Source organism: Rattus norvegicus, chromosome 4, assembly GCF_021556685.1.
Source record: "Rattus norvegicus strain SHRSP/BbbUtx chromosome 4, alternate assembly SHRSP_T2T, whole genome shotgun sequence".
Taxonomy (NCBI): domain Eukaryota; kingdom Metazoa; phylum Chordata; class Mammalia; order Rodentia; family Muridae; genus Rattus; species Rattus norvegicus.
The window spans coordinates 123,006,095-123,028,587 of NC_141537.1; the positions used below are offsets into that span (position 1 = coordinate 123,006,095).

Sequence of the window (22,493 nt, forward strand, 5' to 3'; positions counted from 1 at the left end):
GGGGAATAAGTGCTGTTTTCACTTCTCCCTGGCTGGCTTGCACTTAGGGTAACAGTCCCTCTCAAGGGTGGGGCCTGGGCTTAGCTGCCTCCCACTTTCTGCAGTTGATGATCTCAGTTCTGCATTGTGTTTGGGCCCAGGCATGCGGCTTGGCATCTCAAAGGGGTGGCTCAGCAATTCATCACTGTTTTATCTCAAGGAATTTAATTGGATCCTATCAAATTTCCTGATACCCTTTCTTCCCTTTAAACACTGCTGAAGGGAAGATAAATGGGGGTCTGCAGAGAAGAAGACAACAGAGACAGGGATGGAGAGACACAGGAAGCAGAAGCAAGAAAAGGGGGTGATAAGAGTCAGAGGGGAGTGTGTGGGGTGCAGGATATGCGAGGAGTGAGAAAGAGAAGGACGGGAAGTCAAAGGGGAGAGTGTAGCCTTTCCTGTTAGGTGGAGAGCTGTCTACTTTGACCTCAACTCCTGCCTGGTAGGATACCCCTGTTAGCCCAGGGCTGCTGGAACCAGGGGGTGGGGACAACTAAAGTCTTGACTGTTTCAAAAAGTTCACTGTTCTGACTATACACTTCCTGAACAGAGGGGAAATGAGGCCTGGCAGCAGTCAGGAGCCAGAGGAGAGCTCAAAACCTGAGCTCAGGTGTCCCGTGCACATCCCGAAAGGGTTTGTTTTCTAAAGGACTCTGCTCTGGAAAAGTCCTCAGTAGCAGACTTGGTAAACTCAGTGACAACTTTGGGAATGTCGCTGTGAGGTAAGAGATTTCCACCATGGGTTTTCCCTACCCATCCAGCAAGTGGTTGCTGATCTTCAGATGGCCATGGTGTGTATAGTCTTTCTTTGTGGCCAAAGACACAGGCTATGGTCCCTTTACCGGGCTATTTCACTTAAGAACCTGATGGTGCAGCCCCACCACCATCCCAGTCAGCTACACCACCCACACTTGCCCAAGGACTCAGTATTGGCCAGGAAGCCAACAGAGCCCTCAGACCTGAGGGTTCACCTCGCCACATAAGTCATCTTGGCTTTTTTTTGCTAACAAACCAGGACCAGGTGGGCAATGGCCCACTCCAAAGCATGGAGCACCCCACCTGGCCCACCCGACTGCTATTCTCTCACCGAGGAGTTCTGGCATTGCAGGCTGGAGCTGTTGAAACGTAGTGCAGTGACTCGGGCCGGGTTGCCTGGGATGTGGAAAAGGCACTCGTACCCTCGCTGACCTGACTGTGGCTGCGGCAGGTTCCGTGCGGCCAGGGTGATGGGCTTCACCACACCCACTGGCACATAGATGTGAGTAGAAGGCAGGATCTGTGGGCAGTCCTGAGGGCAGCAAAGCACTGGCTGAGCTAGGTCTGGTGGCAGCAAGAGGTACAAGTCCCACTGTGCCCAGGATACGGTGGCTCGCAAAGCCCAGGTTCCCTGTGCCACTATGCATCTGCAAACACAGTGGTCTTCAGGTCCTGCTCCCACCAGGCTGTGGCTGCACCGGCTAGCCTTTTACTCATGCCAGATCCTAGGACCCCACTACTCAGTCTTGGGGCCACAGGTACCCCATCTGGCCCACAACTGCAAAGACCCAAAGCAGGAGCCAAAAACAGGGTGCTGGGGTAGCAGGCTCTCAGCTGGGGGCCTGGGAAATGTAAAAATAGCCCGGGGCATGTAGAAAAACAGCCAGGCCCCCAGGGCCAGGGCCTCAGTGACAATAACTGACGCAATGCCCGGCTTGCTTGCAGCATGGCTGGCAGCAGCCTCAGGAGGAGACACCCTGTGGGAGCGTGCGGAGCAGCTTTAAATAGGGATGCTGAAAACAGGCCTGATCCCTGGGGACTGACTGCCTTGGCTCCCAAGATGTAGGCCCAGGGTCTGCTCTACAGGGCCTGGTAGAGCCTGACTCTAACCCAGCCTCTCATGGTTTGACCTTAGAAGATCTGGACAGGCTCAGTGGGGGAGACTGGTGAAGACACGGGCATGCAGGGCCACATCCACATTGCTGTCTCCCATACCATCTGAGGAGCACTTGGTGACTATACCCCAAGACTCAGGCTGTGATGGGACCTAGCTGAGAGAACAGCATCAACTTAGGCTTAGCCTCCCCTACCCCACCCCCCACAACAGTCACGCAGAGCTGGGCTTACCATCCACCTAGTATAACATACCAGGTCCAGAGCCCAGCATTGCTCACTGACCCCTGCAATACCTCTGTGTGAGTGGAGCAGACAGAGGGCAGAGATGGCTGAATGGAGCCTAGGCAGATCTTCCTGCATGCCCTACTAACCCAACACTGTCTTCCCAGCTCTCAGACTGCCAGCCACATTCTGGATGGAAGACCTGCTTGGGTCTCCGGGGATAGCTTCCACCTCACCTGGCCTCCTGTATCCTATCCATGCTAGGAGAACATCTTCTAATTATGGTTCCTAGAACTCACAGGCCAAAATGAGTGGAACCTGTGGGGCTCACAGGGTCAAGCTGAATTAATCCCACCACCTACTTGTACCTCAGGTCCTGCTGACAGGAGGTCACAGAGCCTTTGGGGTATATTGGCTTAGGGACCAGCAGCCCTGAAAGGTCTAACTAATTCCTTGTTTCTCAGCAGCCCAAGGCATGCCTGGGAGACACTGGCCAACACTGTGGAGTGGAGCTGGTGTCCTTGCCTAAGGGTTCCTGATTGTGCCTTCACTTCAGGACCAATCTGGAAGTAGCCAAGACAAGGGGATATTTAAGGACTCGGGTCAGGTTCCTAGTCATCTGACCCACAGCCCTCCTCCTCATGCAGACAAGTCTACTTCCCTGTTCGGAACTCATCCTAGGGCTTAGCAAGGGAGAGAAGCTATGAGTGAGACCCACCAGGCCACTGGGGAGGCCATTCTCCATCCATACAGCAAGGACCACAAAGGACACCCATGATCTCAGGCTATGACATTCAGGAAGTTGTCCCCACCTTGGTCACACCTTGGTATACAACTGGTACCCTAGCCACCCATGGGTATTGTGATACCCTGAAGGTCACTGGTACTTATGAAGCCTTCAGGTCACTTACCCAGCCTTACCTCAGACATGTTGACACGGCCTTCCAGAAAGGCACAGTCAGCCGCATTGTTGGTACAAACGTGGCGGTATTTGCACCAGTGGCAGGGGAAGGAGCCATTGACACATGCCAGGCAGCTGCAGGGGAAATGGGATAGTTAGGCCTAGGGAGTTTCAGCTTGTGCTTCCACCATGAGGACCTAGTGTGATACTTCTCCTTGGAGTGTCACCTCAGGGCCTTTGCTATGGCTGCCCCTGGCTGAGAAGGTCATCAGACCTACTGCCTGCTGCACAGGCCTCATTGAGAATGGTCTTACCTCCCCCGACTCTCTTCCTCTTCGACACAGTGCTGGTCACTGCAGTGACTCCTGGCCACCATGACAGAACCAGAATGTCCTGACAAGTATACCAGAGCACATGTCACACTCCCCACTTCAATGGGCTCAGGCTGGCGCACGCCAGGAGTGGCTCCCCCTTGACTGCTCAGATCTCAGTTCTCCTCCGCCTGTTCTATCCAAACCTATTCTACTTGGGTAGGTAGGAGCTATTAAAATGTGCATCTCACAAGCCTGGGGGCTTGCAAAGAGACAGCCTCACGGCCTCCAGCATATGCCTCCCTGCTGCCCTACAGGCCAGCCCTATCAATTCTAGTCACCTAGCTCCTGAAGACAATTCCGAGAAAGCCCCAGGAGTCTCTCAATAAATGAAAGCAAGATTGAAGAGTCAGCTAACCCCATGTCCCAGGCCAAGTCTGATAAAATTCTCTCTGAAGTTCCCACCCTTCCTTGGCCTTCTCAGGACCCTCTCTTGACCAGTGTGGCTAGTAATGGACCTTAATATGACCTCAATTTCCTTGTATCTGAAGCCAGTTGCTCACAGTCAATATGGGAAGAAGCAAACAATGCTGCCCCTGCCCAACTCCCTGTGCCCACCCAGAAGACCCAAGAACTAGGCAGAAGCCAATGCCTGGGGGTCCTACTGTGCAGCAACTATTTCCAGGCCAGAGTCAGCACCGAATTGTCTGTCATATCTGGGTTCCATAGTGGCCCGGATCAGCGTCTCCCTCGCAGCCCCTGGCCCCACTCTGGTGGCCAGTGGGACTTTTCAGGGGTCATCTCTCACTCTTCTGCCCAGTTCCTAAAACAGCTCTCCACAGGTGCTACAATGCCAGCCATAGTCTCCTTCCACTCTGCCCTCAGGGCCTTGCCCAGCTAGCTCTTCAACTGCAGGCTGCTTTTGTGGGGCCTCTTATTCTGTCTGCTTGACTGGATGTCAGCTGCAGGAGAGCAGGCCTGCAGAGAAGTGTCTGCAGTAAGACCACAGGGATGCGACTGTAGCAAGGGCAAGATCTTGGGACACTCACGACTGGTGAACACTGCAGTTATAGAAGACAAAGTCCACAGATGCAAACTTCTTCCCTGTCTCCTTGGACTTGAGGTAGAGCTTCACCACCCGTTGGTCTCCTGTAGAACATGAAGGCTAAGCCACCAGGGCCACAGACCACAGACCTGGCACCCACAGAGAAAGCCCAGATATAAACTGACCCATCACTCCTCTAGCCTAGGCCCCAAGTAGCTGATGTCCCTTCCTTAATTGACCAGTAAGGAATCAGAACACAGATCCCCCATGAAGGTTGGGCTAAATGGACTCACTGGCCTACCTGCCAAGCACTGAGTGAAAATGGACCATAGCAGGCAGAAAGGCCTGTGCTCATACCACCACTAGGCTCTCCTTAAATGTAGCACCGATATCCCCACCTCCACTCGATCCCTTCTGAAGCTCTGTCTGGGTCCACACACCTCCTGCTTTGACTCTCCTGTGCCTGCTACTGCTGAGCAGGAAGAGCACACACTCACCCTGACCCTGTGTGATGGGCGCCACTTCCCGGGCAGAAGGTGAGTGGCAATGGATGCGGCCATCTTCCAGGATGCTCTCAGTCTCCGTGAAGTCCTCAAAGGAGCAGTTGACACCAGCTGAGAGGTCAGGCACGTTCCAAGCCTGCAGCACAAGCTGGTGTGGCAGAAGGGATGGGTAAGTGGTTACTGCTCCACTTGCTCCACCCACTTCTCCCTCCCAGCCACCTCCAACAGCAACACTCACCGGCACCTGGGACATGGTGACTGACACATTTCGTGGCTGGACAGTCAACTGCACACACTGCAGCAGGTCAGAGGCAAAACGCTGGGGCTCTTCTGCCCGCTCACAGGCATCCTGCCTAGAGCAGCTGCAGGAAGATTAAGCCCAGGTTGGGCTTATAGATCCAGAGGCTCCAGGGTCACAGGAGAGGGGTCCCTAGGCTGAGGACATGGGCTCCTCTGCCCCCACCTGATGACATTCCTATCACTTGTCAGAGGGTCAAATAAGACCTAGGGCAGCTATGACTGAGATATATATAGCAGGCTTCAGGGCCTCTAGGAAATGTCACCCACCTCTTCAAGCCAGACCTCCCAGACTCACATGCTGTGCAGGACACACCAGCCACAGTGGGGGTCCCGAGACCCCAGGCACAGCTCACAGGAAGTATACTGGACACAGCTTTCCACAGGCACCCGCGTCACCTGGGGAAGGATTGTAGTGTGAGGCCTATCTAGGCCCATCCCAGGCTCCTAACCCATTCTGAAGCTCAATGTACTCTAAAGTCAGGCTGGGTTACCCTGCCTTGGCCAAGTGGGTCAACAGGGTCAAGAGATCCAAGGCAGGCAGCTAGCTGAGACTTACAGCTGTGATTTCGTCTCCCACCTGTCTGGACTCCTTCATGGCCTGAACTACTGAGGAATGGAGACTTGTCAGCTTGGTGAAGGATTGGGGTCAGCCCTGGTGGTGCTCAGAGGGGCAGGCTAACTCTGGGTCTCCCCAGTTCTCAGGACCCAGAGGCAGAAACAGGAAGGATTGCAGAGGAGAAACAAGAGCTGACCATAAAGCCTAGCATCCTGCCTGTTCCCCTCCAACTACTACCTGTCCATCTGCCATAGGGACATCAATTTACACATAAGGGCAGGAATAGGCACCAAGTCAGTAAGGCTGGGCACGTAAGAACACAGCCTTGAAGACCAAGGCAAGCCAGGCTGGCCATGTCTCCCCAAGGACATAGCCACAACCCACTGTAGACAGCCAGAGCCTGAGGCAGCTAAGCCCAGCCCAGAGTCCCAGTTCAATCCTCCAAAGGCACCTGTATTTGGACAGTGCAGTCACCCAAGTACCAACTTCCACGGCTAGAGGTCACAGGGAGAGAAAGAGGGCCTTCCATACCAGGCCCTGGGGAGTCTGAGGCTACACGGATGGCATGGAGCCCTCATAAGTACACCTCCTAGAACAGATCCACTGTTCATCTGTCTATAGTGTGACATGTCAGGTTTTATAGCCACCTCTAGGGGAAAAAGCAGCCTCATGACTCCAAGCAAACCATTCCTCAGTTTCCTTATGACTGAGCTCTCTGACTGGAGATCCCACCCCAGCCACCCTAAAAGCTTATGGCCGAGCAGCCAGCAGCACCCACCTGCTTCTCCGTCATAGCATAGAGGTACTGGTGGTTGGGGCTGAGGACCAGGTCACGCAGGATCGGGTTGCCCTCCTGAGCCACCACACTCTCATAAGCCAGGGCTGGCCTGCCGCTGGGGTTTGCCAGGTCCACCAGAATCTGTGGAAAGGATGCTCAATGAGGCAGGCCAACAACACTCTATCCTAGAGCCACCTCACCTGATGCAAAGGGGCCAAGCCCTCTAACAGGCACCTCCCCACCAAAGCCCTGAAAGAACCAGGCTGGTTCAGAATGAGCCAAGGCTGACCTGGTTCACCCCAAGGACAGGGAGATAGGACAAGACACACCGGACAGGAGGTGTGCCTTGGTTCCTCTACCAGTGTAGACACCAAAACTCGGTGGTAAGATATATGTGGGCTATAGTTCCTACGATCAAGCTCCAGGGATCCTGGCAAGTAGGAACCTCTTTCACGGGTCACCACAAGGCTTGTGAAAGAAAGCAGGTTTGCGGTAAGAGGGCAGGTAAAGACCTTATGATCAGTATAGCCAAGGAACAAGAACAGGGGCTCACACATAGTGAGGCCAAGGCTAGCCTTGGTGCCTTGGGATGAGGGATAGCCCAGCAAGAAAATGGCAGGGAGAAAGGGATCTCATCAGCGCAGAAATATAGTTCAGATACCAAACAAGCCAGGCGCTAATTAGCCTGCTCCTCTCCTGCAGCCTTGGTGCTGCAAGTATTTTTAGTGCTTTTACCAAACAAATGTATTTAATTAACAGAGAGACCCATGGGGGCTTTCAAGATGGGACTCGTGGGGCGCGTCTGCCCAGCTCAGCCGGGCCCAGGCACAGTCTCCTGGCACAGGACCTGCAGCTTGTTTCTACCCACTCTGCAGCTAAGGCAGCCTACCATCTACCTCCAGCTTCCAACCTATCTGGCCTACCTCTCTCTATACTGGGTACAAGGCTGGAGTAAGCTTGGCCTTCTTTGTACCCCACAGACCTGGGGGCAGCAAGGGCAGCAAAAATCAGCACCCTGCTATAGGCTAGCTCTGTCAGGAGCTGGGAAGCAGGCCAGCTAGGGTGGGGCCTGTGTCTCTGGGCCAAGAGACTGCAGGCTGGGAGAAAGGGGGAGGGTCACATTCCTGAGAGCCTGGGCCACCCCCCACATCCGCTCAGCTGCCGCTCCACCAAGACAGGCTTAAGTCAAACCAGACCCAGAAGAGCTGGGTAAGTGGGGAGGTCCTGGGAGGCGTACAGGGGCTGGGCCAATAGTTGCCCAAACTTTATTCCTCTGGCCTCTGAATGGACAAGTAGAACAGCTAAGGTAGAAAGGTACCATAGCAGCCCAGGACCCCTGGAGCTGGCAAGGACACTAACCCTAACCTAAGCCTATACACCCCAGTTATGCCAGAGCAGGAGAGGGAGCCAGGTCCTGGTTGACTGCTAGAGCAGAGCATTCAAGCTAGCTCACACTGCTATACTAAGTGGGTAGCACTGCAGCCAGAGACAAGGATGGACTCACACACCAAACTTGGTTTAGATGTATCTGTTTTCCTACTCCTGACACAGGAATGAATCATGGACCCGCCCCCACCCCCAATGACAGAGACAAAAAAGCTTGCCTGAGACAGGTGCCAGGAAACAAGCCTGTTCCGTGGGCAGGGGACCGAGGACTCCAGACCAATGTCTTCCAAACCTCCAAGACCACAGCCATGACTCTACTCCCCCACACCCTAGACTTCCCCTACATCCACATCCCAGAAAGATCCCACCCTCCTCCCTCCTGGTTAGTAGCCCCAACATGCAGGGTGCCCTGGACAGAGACCTGGGGAGTTTCCTCCTGCCACAATGTCCAATGGACCCCCCCAGCCCTATCCTGCCTGTCACCAGTCTTCCCAGAATGGGTAGGCACACTTGCTCCAGGCATCAGGAAAGGGACAGGGCAGAGCAGAGAGCAAGCCTTTCTCCAGTCCATTAGGAAAGGATCACAGGTCACCCAGGCTAAGGAGGCCCTGCCCCCAGCCTGATGGCTTAATTGACTGGGACAGGTGGTCTCGACAACTGCAGTTGGGAACATATGAGTCCAGCTGTCCACCCACCTGCCCAGCAATGGGCCACGTGCACAACCAGGTCCTAGGGACACAGCCCAGTAGAGGCCAGCTCGAGGAGGGGCCACTGAAACCATTCCTGAGCTAGAGGAAGGGTGTGGGAGGTTAGACAGGAGTGTGGAGCAGCACTGTGCACTGAGCCAAGCCTTGCTCGGGCCATCAGGACTTTGTGCCTATCAGTGCACACATGTCACAGTGTCCCTGGGTAGAGATGTGATGATGGAGCTTGTATTCTGAATATGAAATGCCCTCCACAGGTTCATGTGTTTAGAAAGATTCACTCCCAGCTGCTGGCACTGTGGAGGGAGGTTACAGGATCTTTTAGATGTTTTGTTAAAAACTTGGACATCACTTGGGGTGGACCTTGAGGTTTACAGTCTGGGGCCACTTGCCTGTCTGCTGCCAAGTCCTTCCCTACAATAGACTATCCTACGGTGAGCTAAAATAAACCCCTTCCCTCTTAAATTGTTTTTGTCAGGGTAGTTATTTTATCTCAAAATCAGAAAAGAAAATACGAGGCACCTGTGACAACGTGTGTGCGTGATGGAGTTCTCTAGGTGCATATATAATGGGGTCCCTGGGTGTATAGTATGTGATGTAGTTCCTAGGTGCATTCCTAATAGACCTAGGTGCACATGTGGATAATAGGGTCCCTTTGCATACCTATGATGGGATCCCTGGGTATACACATGGAACAGGTTCCTATATGTATACATGTAATGGGTGTATCCATGATAGGTCCTTGTGTGCACATCAGTTGATAGGGCCCCTGTGTACACACATGGGACAAGGATCATGGACACACATGTGATGGGATTCCTGTGTGCATATGTATGATTGGGCCTCAATGTGCATATATGTGAAGGGGGTCTCAGTGTGTACATGTGATAAGACCCTGTGTGTACATGTGTGATGATATGGCCTCTGCATACATAGGTGTTTAAGGGGTATATGTGTGTACATACACGTTCTAGTCTCGGAATGTAAGTGTGATATCCCTTTGTATGCACACGAGTCTCTGTGTGATCCCATGGACATGTGTAGTAAAGCCCTTGTACACATGATGGGTTCTCCATACATACGTATGTAATGGATCCCTGTGTACATATGTATATATTCCCTGGGACTGCATAACAGAGTCCTTAAGGGTAAATGTACAAAGGAGAAATTGTATGCACATGTAATATATGATCCTTGTGCATACATGTATGATGATGTCCCCATGTACATGTGTTTGTTAGAATCTATGTGAGCACATGAGTGGGGATCCCATATACACACATATGTGATGTCCTGTTTGATGGGGGTCACCAGATGCTAAAATCCTTTGGTATACATGTATGTGATGGAGCCCCCATGTAAATGTATATGTAACGGGCTCCCTGTATATATGCATATGTGTGATGGGGTCCCCATTGTATATTCCTATGTAATGGTGGCCACTGTGCATAAATGCATTTGATGGGGTCCTCAGGTGTACTTTTACCCAATCCAATGGGGCCCTATGTGCAAACATGAGGGGAACACTGGTCCCAGGTCATGCTAGAGTCACTAAAGTATAGCTAGCTTCATCAACCACATAGAGCCTATGAGAAGAACCAAGTCCTAGGCACCTGATTGTAACTGGGGACACAGTCTGCCCTGAAACATTGGGGAGCCAGCCAGGAGGGCATCCCAGGAGGGCAAAAGCAAGAACTTCAGAAGGCAGAGTAGGCACAGGGCCAGGGCAACAAGAGCAGGGCAGCACTGACAGGGCAGCAGAGCCCATGTGCCAATGGCTCAGCCCACAGCTGTCCACTCCAGGGCCACCCACCTGGAGACAGCTGCTCTGGCAGTCCCTTGCAAAGCAGCTGGGCAACTGGCAGAACACGGGAAAGCATGGGCTGGGGCATCCTGAGTATCCTTACCATCTACAGCTGTTGCCTGCATGTTTCTTTCTTTTCCCCAGACACCAGAATCTTCTACAACTGTCCTGAACATCCCATTGCTTCTAGAAGCTGTGGTGGAGCCACCCAGCCTCCTTGGACACAGCCCCAAGCTGCGCCAACACCTACTCAGCCTAGCTTGGTGACATAGCTGTCTTTATCCTGTGCCTTTGCTTCTCAAGACTCAGCTCTCTATCCTCTCTGTTGTGATGGACCTGAAATCTGAGCTGATCAAGGAGAGAAGCCAGGTCAGACTCTGATCTCCCCAATGGACAGTAACCCTGCCCATTGATCCTAGGACACCTCAGGAAAGGCCATACAGGGGGAGCCTTGTCAGGGTGGAGAGAAGGCTGCCACCAATGGAGAAGGCCAGAGCCCCAGGCTTGCTAGGCTGCCTGCTAGGCTCCAATCACCTCTAAGGCCCTGGCCAACTGCTGCAGGGCGGGTGGGCAGGCAGCTGACAGCCTGGCCAGGTCAGCTGTCCATCCAGCCCTGAGCCAACAATGGGGCCATTATCCAGACAGAGGGCAGGCGGGGTTGCTGAAGAGGATGTCTGGGCTATCCAGGCTGTATGCCAAGGCCGGCACGCGCCCTAGCTGCCCGGAGGCAGGGGGCTGCCCAGTTTTGCCCAACCTAAGAGAGGAAGTCCCTTGCTCTGCTTGGCCCAAGATAACAGCCTGGGCTGACCCTACAAACTACTTAGCCCTGGCCTCTCTGCTTGTGAGAGTGTACTGGGGGGTCCCACTCTCTAGAACAGGGTCTAGAGGAGAGAGGTGAGGGGCAGCATCCAGTGAGCATGGTAGTTTCTGCAGATTAAAACTGCCAAGCCTGTCTTCTATAGGAGGTTGTCATAGAAGGGGCTACATAAGGCAGCCTCCATTCCCATAAAGGCCCTTCCTCTAACCCCCTGATCACCACCATTCTCAAAGTCGAGGCAGTTTGATAGTGTAAGAGTAGCTGGCACTTAGCTGCCCACGGATGACAAAACATGGTTTGTAGGTGCCCAATAGCTATAATTGGGGTAGGCACAGTGGTTCCAGGGGTCACATCTCTCACCCCTACCTCTGCCACACATAAAAGTGTGGGCAGAAGGGCTAGAGCTCTAGACAAACGACAGCCAGGGCTGTGAGGACCAGCTGTAGCCTGCTCTAGCACAGATTTTTCCCACATAGTGAATCACTCTGGTTAACACTCACCTCTTAAGACTGAGAATTCAGAGGCTCGCAGCTCTACAGGAGACAGTACCTGATTGGAGGTTACTTGGTGACACTGTGCTATAGCTCTACTGTTCCCCATTCATGGAAGACGTTTCCTAGGACAGGCCTGGGCTGGGCTACTGTAGCCTCCCATGTTATGGATGGCATCTAACTGCTCCCAGGGGAAGAGCTGCCCAGGGTGGGTACTTGGAGCAGGACACACTGAGTGACTTCCATGTGCATATGGGTAACCTTTTGGTCACTAGGAGCTAATATGCCATCAGCCTGGGGCTAGTATCTAGCTAGCAGTGATCAGGTCTGTGTCTTGACTCAGCCCCTGATAGCAGGTCTCCTTTAGAAACAGCAAGAAGGAGGCAGAGCTCCCAGGAGACACAGATGTCCGCTCAGCACCATGATGTACATGGATTCCACAGGGGCACATCTACTCCACAGAAGGCAGACAGCCTGGGCCCCTTCATTCCCTACTTAAAATCAGCAGAGGGAGAAAACAGAAATGTGTTTTGCTGAGTAGAGCCAAGGGTCTCCCACCTAATGCTTGGAATAGAACATCAGTCCAGAGGTTGAATAAAAGACCAAGATCAGAGCTCAGCAACTCTTCCTGACACTGTCAGAACCTATGCCCCAAAGGCTGGGTCCTTGGAGCGATGTTGCATGAAACACTGCATGCCAAGCAGAGGGTTGTATGCTTGACCTGCATGTGGCCCAGAGTATATAGCTTATGGACCCGGAGCAGGCCACAGCTTGGCACTGTGGTCAGGATGAGCCCCACAGCAGCTGAGCAAGGGACACAAAGAAAATGCACATGACTCAGCTCATTCCCAAAACGACAGCCGCAAAGGGTCAGCCAGGGCATCCCAGCAATAGGCAGAGCCTGGGAGGGGCTCTGGGGATGGTGATGCTGATGGTGTGCCCTTCAGTGAGCCTTTGCATGGGCACCATTATGAGTGCCTCTGAGGACACAGGGTCTTCAGCAGGGTTGGGTGCAGAGGCAAAAAGGCAAGCTGGAGGCATCCAAGGTCAAGGGCCTGTGTTGGCAGGCGGGGCTGCAGCAGCACAGACTCTGATAGCAGCAGAAACAGCTGTAAATGAAGAAGGCCACTGGCGCGCTTGAACTGCAGAGTAAGCCGGTTGAAGGGTTCTCTCCTGCTTCAGACTTTAGATGTGCTGAGCAGAGCTGTGTCCATCCCTCACAACATCATCTGGGGACACTGTGATTAACACCCTGGGGAGCATACACCCTTGGAAGACCAGATGGGGCAGCACAGGCTGAAGGGTATGGCTTCAAGGCTTTGTGAGTATGGTCTGGCAGGACAATGGCACCGTAGCCACACCTGTTCCAAAGGATCACAGCAGAAAAAGGGCAAGAGAGAATGGTGGTCCTGGGTCATAACTGGATACCACCACCCCCTCCTACTTCAACCCCAGTCTCATCTTCCACCCTCTTTAAACCTCTGGCCAACTCATAGGGAGGCTTGGTCTCATGCAAGTCCAGGAAAGGAAAGGGGTTTCAGGAGAGGCTGGCTGACAAGGGCAAACCTCCTCAATGGCTGGGCCTCAACAGGCCCCTGAGCAGACGAGTGCTACCTCAGATTCTTCCCCGAGCCCCGCCACCCACCAGCTTCGGCCTGTGATCCTTTGCTCAGCTGTTCAATGGCCAGGGCATGGGTCTCTGGCCCCAGACTAATGCTTTATACGCACATTAGGTAGTTTACAGAGGTTTCTAGAAACAAGGGGTTAATTGACAACATTGAACAAACCTCTCTCTCACACACACAAAACCCACAGATATCCAGATTATCCTGGAGAAAATAAAACAAGAAAAATGATGCCCTATAGAGAGGCTATATTCTACCTGGCATGGATCTGGCTGGACTTCAGCCCTGAAGTATAAGCGGACAGGTTATTGTTCTGGTGTACCCCTTCCTTCCTAGGCTTCTGCAATAACCTGGAGCAAGTACTTGGCAGGAGTTCAGAGCCTGTTTTTGTAGAGATACCTGGGCCTTCTTGCAGGACCAAACAAGGCCTGCAACTGCAAACTCAGGCAAGAAATGGCTCTTTGGAGGCTGTAGGGGGAGCTACTCACAGGGCTGGGGCTCTGGGGCCCAGGAGGATACTGGGAGGGGCATTCCAGAGAGATGGCCTCTGTTTGGGGGAGGGTCGTGCTGGCAGGCAGGGCTCTGGAGAAGAAGGGGGAGGCAGGGGCACCCCAGCCAGCCTTGAGCAGCTGAAGTTGGCAGGTCTTAAATTAATCGCTACAATTTTACACAACAACACGTTTGGCAGGGCCTGGCCTAGGGCCAGGCAAGTCTCTGGAGCTCCCTAGATGCTTTTTAAAGCCCTGGAAGTCCCAGGCCTGGGAAAGATGGGAGGGGCCTGCCCAGCCTGACTGCCCTAGGTCAGGCAATGGCCTGGGGTCCCCAGAGTCTAGGTTCCAATAAGCAGGGCTGAGAGTTGGGGAGGAGGTGGGGACATGAGTACCCTGCACACAGTTAGTCAGTCAGCAGAGCCAGGGCCAGAAGCCTCAGGGGTGGGAGGAGCCTGGATAAAAACAAGAGGGCTTAGGAGGCCACTCCAAAGCCCAGACGCAGGAGGTGGCCTGCAGCCCATAGGCAACCGGCTAGTGCTGGCTTGAATGGAGGACCACAGAAAGTTGCCCATCTGTCAGGGCCATGACCTGGGGAAGTACAAGCTGTGGGAATCTTGTTGCCTGGTGGTAGGCCAGGCATTTCCAAGGCAGGCCAGCAGGTAGAGGGAATCCACCCTACTCCCAGAGACAATCGAAGGCACTGCATGGAGGCCATGCCAATCTCAAGGGCCACAGAAGCAGCCTGGGATACAGACCTGGGGACCAGCAACAGAAAGAATAGCAAGGAAGGGGCTCCTCCGAATCACTAAAGCATAGCCTGGATCTCAGAGCCCTGCTAGGTCCCAGCCATCCTCCAAGGACCTACTGAAGAGGGGAGGGAGGGAGGAAGCAAGGGCCCTGGAGTCATGTAACATGACAGCTCTGTGCCTCAGTTTCCCAATCTGTGAAACAGATGCTGGGATGGTTGTTGAGGCTTCTGGTAAGTCAGTCACAAGAGCACTCAGCACCTGCTCACAGCAAGGGAGCTTGTCAGGCTCTGAGGAAGAACTGAACTGAGCTTAGAGAGGCCCACACAGCCAGAGAGAGAGAGCTAACAAACTTCAGAAACACCTCATTTGCACAATACTGGCAACCAAAGATGATGGATAAGACAGGAACACCAGGTGAACTGTTTCATAAGAGTCCATGACTAGGACAGGTAGACTGGGTGAAAAGGTTCAGATGGCAGGGGTCCCATGACACAACGATGTTCATGGCCTGGGTGATTCAGCATGCATCCAGTTCAACCACAGAGCTACAAACAAAATGCCAGTCCAACTCCATACCCTCCGGCACACACAGCTGATCCCTTACACCCCAGAAAGGCCTCATTCACTCAAGAACTGCACTTAGCCCAGATGCACCCAGGGATGCAAGGAGCCTAAAGTCATAGGTGAGGCTCTGTGGGCAAGAACAGAGGCCCTTGGCCTGAGGAGGACACTGGCCAGGGCAAAGGGTCACTCAGATCACTTCCTCAGCTGGACTGTCTAGCGGCTGCCTAAACACTCTCAAGGCAGCAGAGGGGACTCCACTCCTACTGCCCACCCACCAGCACGGGTATGGGAGATGGGAGGTAGGAGAGAGAATAGGAGAAGGCTGGGAATTCAGCCTTCTCCACGGGTGTCACCCACAATGCACCTCTGCTCACGGACAGTCTCCAAGATTCCATACTCCAGGACTCCACTTCCTCTCTGTGGGAGCATTGCCAACCAAGACTCCAGGGAACAGGTATGCGCAGCTCGACAGTCAAAGCCTGGAACCAAAGGGGCCCCTGGGGCCCAGGAGGCAGCCAGGCGAGACAGGACTGGAGAGACCCGTTCTCCTAGCTTCACTTGGGCCTGTCTGCCACCCCCTCAGTCCACAGGACATCAAAAGGGGGCACTCCCAACCCCAGAAGCCCATCTCTATCTGGGAGGTAGGCACTAGAGAACCTCAAGAGAAAGTCTCTAGGTTTCCTGCACCCTACCTTCCATAATCCTTCTCAACACACATCTAACTGACTTCACTCAGTGGTTCCCCAGGCCCATGGGCCTCCTTGAGGCACACTAAGTTACAGAAAAGGCTATACTGGAGCTCCGGGGCACACCTACACCACCTGGGAGTCACAACAAACAAGTCAGGGCTCCAAGCACAATAGAGGCCTGGTCTGAGCTGCTCAACCACCCACCTCCACTGATCAGGTGGCTGCTCTACAACAGAGTTCATAGGACTCCTTGCTTACCCTGAGCCCCTCAATTACCAGCTCAGGTCCCTAGGCCTCAAGACCACCAACAGTGCCCCAGCCTAAGATGGTGACATTGAGATTGGGGACTTCTCAGAGAACAGGCAAGGTTGGGATGTGGTTCCCACGTGCAAGGCTATGAGACAGAAAAGAGGCCAGGACTTCCTGGCCCTGGGCCTAGTCACACCCACGGGCACACGAGCAGGCAGGCCAGAGGGAGGAGGCGGGGGCTGTGTCAGCAAGAGCTCTCAGCTGTTATTTCATCTCCTGGCCCCACCTGATGGTCCTCTGGGTACCCAGGCAACTCTACCTTTCAATGTTATTAGAGGCTTCTTCCTCCCAGGTGGGACCCCACCCACTGTCCTTCCAGTGACAGGCCAATCCACAGCCTCTGGAAACCCTCCCTGTCCAACCAGTCCTAAAAAGGAAGAGTCTAGAGACCAAACAGGTCAGTACATAGAACCAGGATCATCCTAAGGCCTGAGCTGGATCCTCAGTCACTCAAGTCACCAGTTCGCCAGGCACCAGGCAGGCTATGGTGTGATAGGGGCGGGGCTCTCCCCTTGCCCTGTCCTTGGCCTTGGCATTGCTTTGCTGCATGGTGGGTGGGAGTGGGGCTGGCTAAGGCAGAATGCTGCTTCAGCAGACACCAGATCTCCCAGGGTTGAAAGAACGGCCGAATGGGGAGGGGGACTGCACAGTCTGCCCAATAGAGTATCGACACAAGCTTCCCACACCCAGCATCTAGGACCCAGGCTTCTGTACAGTGGCCCTAAAAATCTTGTGGAGCAGAACAAAGCCAATCACATGAAAGGTGGAAGCACTGGCTCCTCGCAAGCCCCATCTACCCTTGGGCCTCAGATAAACAACAGAAGGACAGGGGAGAACTTCCCATGGGAAGTGCAGAAAGAAGGGAGCCTTTCAGAGGCACCCAGACATCTGAGCCTTTCAAGGTCACTGGGCCTCCCACAGAGGCATGCACCTACCCATCTCATGCACAGACCCAATCTCCCTGTCAGAGAAAATCTGGTTTCTTTCTCTTGGATGGGACCTGAACACACACAAACACACCATCCGGGGGGTGGCCCTTCCAAGCCCACACAGGCCTGACCTTGCGGATGCGGCCGCTGCGAGTGCCAGCAAAAACCACGGTGCGGCCCTGGTAGTCATAGGCAGCCACAGCAGTCAGGCCATCTTCCTTGTCCACAAAAAGGGGTGTGCCCTCGATGGTGACCGTGCCCCCAAGTGGCTGGTTGAAGTCCTGCCCGCAGAAGTCGTCATCAATCTGCAGGGGCTGTAAGGAGTGGTAAGGTAAGTATTTAGCAGCTACAAGGACCTTTGCCTTGAGCAGGGGACAAGGCTGGGGAAGGGAGGCTGAGAAAACCTATAAAATTCTGGGGAAGAAATGGAGTGCATGGCAGCCCAGGTCCAGTGAATGCCCAGAGTGGGAGAAAGGCCCAGAGAGGGTAACTTGAAGGAAGGGCAGGTGAGCTACAGGGCCCACAACTAGGCCAGCCACTCCAGAAACTGTCATGTTGGACAAAGGAAGAAACAGCCTTGAGTTGGGGGGCAGCCAATGGAAGTCTTCCTTCTGCAAATCTTACATTTGCACCTTGCATGCAGACAAAGAATGTGTTTAAGGCAGGAGGAGGGAGTGGGTACAACCAGAAGGCAGAGGAGGGACTTGCTGTGCGGGCAGGAAGAGATCAATACCTCAAGGTTCCAGAGCTGGCTTACAGTGGAGGCACAAGGAGGGGGTGGATAGGCAGGACAGGAGTTTGGGGAGAAGGAAGAGGACAGCTGGTCCTCCTCTGGAGTCTGGTCTCTTGGGGTAGAGGTTACTAACATGGATGCAGAAAGAGGCCAGTCTGGCTGGTGATCGATCCCTGGAAATAACCAAGGAGCAATGGACAGGTCTGAGACCAGGAGCAGGGCATCAAGGGGACATGTGGGGACACAATGCCTTTCCTGAGAAGCCCAGTGGAGCGGTGGCTTCACCTCGCTGCACTCAGCGCCCAGCCACACTCACTTCACTCCTGTAGGAGCCAGGCCCTCCTGCTGCTCTACTCCATTCTAAGGAACAGCCAGTGGCTCCAATTCTGAGATGGAAAACCTGCTGTCTCCTGGGGAATACCTGGCTTTGGGGGCAGGGAGCACTGGCTGCAGAGCATCCAGCTGGGCTTCCCCTGCCAGGGCCTCTCTCGGAGTGTACCCCACTGTGCACTCAGCACCCAGTACTGGGCATGGTGGGGTCCCAGAAGGCTGACGTCCTGCCAAGAGGATATGGGGATAAACTGCAAAGCATCAGTGCCTGGAACCCTTGTATTAGCTCCACTCCCATTCTACCTCTTACTGGCTGTGAGAGCCTGGGCAAACCAATCTCTACCTCTTATCCTCTATAACCTCATTTGTAAAAGAGGAACAAACTAAAAACGGTCATCACCACTCAACATCCCAAGGGCGTTGGAGCTGTGTGGACAGGTGCTACCACCCACTTCCTAAGGCACAAGGCGATGCCATGGTTAGGAACAGAGACTTTGGGGCTGATATGCTGGGTTTGGGTCTTGCCTCACAGGGCTAGGAGAACCAGGGAGGGGGAAAAAGTAGAAAGCAGGTTCGACAAAGAGCAGGGTCACCAAGGTGTAGGCGAAATGTGACCCCAGGAGGCGTGGCGGGAGCCCCCACCCACACTCCCCAACTCCTGCTCACCGAGTTGATGCAGCCCAGCTCCTTGTTGAGCAGCCAAGGCAGTGAGAGCTTGCCTTCGCCACGGTAGCATGATTGGATGCGCTCCTTGATTTTCTCCTTGATGGCCCTCAGTGTGAACAGGCATAGCGCCGACTCCTTGGGTGGCTTCACACGGTTCTTCTGGCCCTGTGCAAACACTGTGAACAACACGTCCTCATCCTCAGCAAGGCCCAGCTGCTTGGCCAGGGCTTTTCCTGGCCTGCTCAGATAGGCGTCCTGCACCAGGCGGTACTCCACTCCAGCCTGTTCACAGCCAATGGGGAACTCCACATAAGAGTAGAACTTGGGGTCATTCACACATAGCCGTACAATCTTGGAGGTGAAGAAGTGCTCACCAGCGGCATCGGGCGAGGTAAGCTGCGTGTCCAGCTGCAGGGTGAGGTAGTATACGAACTGCTCGCTGCGGAAACTGTACACATAGTAGATGTCAAAGGCTGGGAACTTGGACAGTGTATCTGAAGGGATCTTGAGCTGCGATGACACAAACTCATCCTGGTACACAAAGCCAAACATGTCAGCATCTTCCTCATTGGCCATGAGCCGGCGACTGGACAGAGTGGGAAAGTACTCTGATTTGCCATCAATGGGTGTGCCCACGAAGAGCTTGGCCTGGCCCTGGCCGGGTGGCCCGGCAATGAGCACTCCCGCCATGCTGCCAGCCTCTCGCACACTGGACAGGTAGTGTTCCTTACGGTGGTGTGGCTCGCCCAGCTTGAAGAGATCGTCCAACCTCAGGAACTGGCAGATGCCTTGTGAGGCACTGCCACAGGCCAACAGGCGGTTGGCAGCGTAGTCCAGCAGTAGAAGCTTGTTGACGTTGTCTGTGCTGCCCAGACCATGTGGGCACGACTGTACACTGGGGGGTGGGTAGCATTTCTCATTGTCTTCTACGGGACCCGTCACATGGGCCCGAAGCAGGGTTAGGTTCCCTGATAGCTTGTAAATGCGGTTCACGGCGCCAACATATACCTCTCCCGTCTGTTCATGAACCACCAGGTGAGTGAGGCCCCAGTCACTGGCCACAAAGGTGCGGAAAGCAGGTTGTGGACCCAAACCAGCTGGGGGTGAGCTGATGGCTATCCACACATTCCTCAGCAACAGCAGCAAGAGCAGCAGCAGTGTCCGAGGGCTCAGAGGTGGCAGTGGCATGGTGGGCTGGGGCCTCAAGCCAAGGTATTCAGGTCCTATAAGGGCGAGCATCATGGGACTGGGTTTCTTGGCCCTGGGAAGAACAGGGAAGAGGGTGTGAGTGTGGTGCTGCCCACATATGCACAGGACCTCCATGCACAGTCTCCTCATTCTCTGAGCTCTCCATGGGTGTTTGTTGCATGTGCACGTGCACACTATGCAGATACCTCCAAAAAGACCCTCTACCACGACCCAGACAAATCAAAGAAGGCACTTTCATGTCCCGAGACACAGAGGCAGCAAGGGTGAGCCAAGTGTCAGGCTCGCAGCAGGAGCACAGGATACCTGCCTGGCAGTAGGGTGCTTAGCTAGAGCCTGTCTGCCACCCCGGCAAGATAAGAATGTACCCAGGAACACAGCAACTTTCAAGACTCAGGGTCTATATGACCCTGACCAGAGCCTGCCCATCCCCTGAGGATCAAGATACCTCAAAACCCTCAATCTCAAATGGGTGACATGTTTCCTGAATCAATGTCCCCACCAAAACTGGGCAGAGATAGGCTGTAATTACACATACGCTCTTCCACACAGAGTGCCAGTTGCCTTGATTGACTCCTAGGACCATTTGGCCTAAGGTAGTCATGTCCCACACTATTAGATGTCCTCCAATGTGTGGACTGCTCCCTTGAGACTCTAACCAGACCCCAGCATAGCATCCATACCCACAAGGGCCAAAGAGTGTCCCCCCACCCCCTATCCCCCCCATCACCCGTTGCCTGTCCCACAGCCACATGGCAGTAGTTCTGAGTTTTGGGTCAGGCTAGTCTGGGCCACCTTCTATAGGATCATGACTCTGGCATTGCTCCCTGGTTGACCTTGGCCAACACTTTTAGGACAGACCTAGAGGCAGCAGCTCCCACTAGAATTCCCACATCTCCAGGCAGAGGGCACTCCCCCCTCACACTGGACTCTGAGCAAAAAAAAACTTCCAGAGAGAGGGAGGGTTTCCTAAATTCCAGTCCTCAGCAGTGCCTCTGCCCACTCCTGGTACCTCCACAATGTCTACCCACAGCCATGACACAGTTTGGGCCACTTTTGCAACCTGCACTGCCTCCCAAACCTTGGCATGACACCTCAAATCCAGCTGTATACCCACTGTCCACGGAAAGTGCCACCTCCCAGGATTGCGTAGTGTTGGTTAAATGTAACTTCCCCAATGGGGACAATCCCTTTCCTCGGTTTCCCTAGCTGCCAAAGGAATGACAACACTCGTTTCAAATCATGTCTTGATTGACAGGTGCTTGCAGGCACCACACTCTTGAGGACAGCAGGGCCACAGAGCTTGGGGTGGGCGGTATCTTACCCCACTCTCTGGCTGATATCTGACCATGGAAGTGTTTAGTGTGGTGAGTGGCTGTCAGCCAGTATGCACAGCTTCTTGATACTCCCACACACGCCCTCCCCCACAGCCCCACTCATAGCTGAGGACACCAAGGCTTAAAGATGGTGCCTTCTTTAAGTTCAGGTGGGGAACTAGCCAGAGGTAGGAAGCTAGTCACAGGTGCTCAGCCTTAATTCTCTGGTCAAACTCTAGAGCACAGGCACTTTGTTCTGCTCAGCCCCCACACCTCCTCAGGTAAGCCTGAGATGCGCCTTCTGACCTGCTTGTGCAGGCAGTAGTTGGTGACCTGTCTTAATCTGAGGCATAGCTCTGGCTACTTATTGCTCAAATGTTCTCCCAAAGAACATAAGCCACACTCTCTCTCCAGAGCCACCCAGCTCAGGCAGCTTCAGCAAGTGAGTGATTAAGTGATCAAGTAAATAACGACACTAGGAGTGCCCAGGCCTGGGCAAAGCTATCCTCAACCTACATGCAGACGGGGAAACTAAGGTTCAGGGCAGCGAAAAGTGTTGGCCTACATCCCAGAGCAAATGCAGGGTGGTACCACCTTGCAGGAACCCTCCCAGGAAGCTGACAGCTGCTTTATGCCCCAAGACAAGCAGCCACCAGGGGCCTCCACTGGCAGCCAGAGGGGAGCACACCCCCATCAGCCTCCCACCCTCAAAACCAAAGCAGACTACAGAGCAGGTTGCTTGCAGACAAAACGGGCCTAGGCTGAGCACTGAGTCCATGTGAACTCTAAAGAAAACATGAATCACTCACCGTTTATCAGTTCAAAGCAGGCCTGCAATTACCAGGGGCTGGGCTCTCCCCTCCTCCGGGATAATTATACACGTCTTAATGCAATTACGGGCCCTACTTTTTATATTAAAAGGAGGGACCTGGCTGAAGAAGCCACCATCCAAACTCCAGCCTGGCCCTGGGCCCACTCCCCCGCCTCCCAACAGAAGCTGCTGGGAACGGATTGGCCTGGGGGGCACAGGGCTGCCAGCCAGGAAAGAGGGGATCCCAAGCCTACACCTATCTCTGCACAAAGACTAGCAAAGACGCCTGGGCTACTTTCTCCCTATAGAAAGAAGACTCAGGATTCAGACAGATCCAAGGTCACAC

The 22,493-nt window shown here is 54.0% G+C and overlaps 1 protein-coding gene across 2 annotated transcripts in view; it reads right to left on the reverse strand.

Annotated features, from left to right (window-relative positions):
* Plxna1 (plexin A1) overlaps nucleotides 1-22,493 on the reverse strand; it is a 44,984-nt gene that overhangs the window by 20,157 nt on the left and 2,334 nt on the right. For both annotated transcript variants that reach the window (XM_087658138.1, NM_001447387.1), the window contains 9 exon segments: nucleotides 18,815-20,075; nucleotides 17,217-17,399; nucleotides 6,528-6,668; nucleotides 5,489-5,589; nucleotides 5,132-5,255; nucleotides 4,888-5,041; nucleotides 4,395-4,494; nucleotides 3,055-3,169; nucleotides 1,127-1,327 (listed from right to left, as the gene is read on the reverse strand). In XM_087658138.1, the coding sequence (XP_087514264.1) occupies nucleotides 1,127-1,327; nucleotides 3,055-3,169; nucleotides 4,395-4,494; nucleotides 4,888-5,041; nucleotides 5,132-5,255; nucleotides 5,489-5,589; nucleotides 6,528-6,668; nucleotides 17,217-17,399; nucleotides 18,815-20,075 (2,380 nt within the window).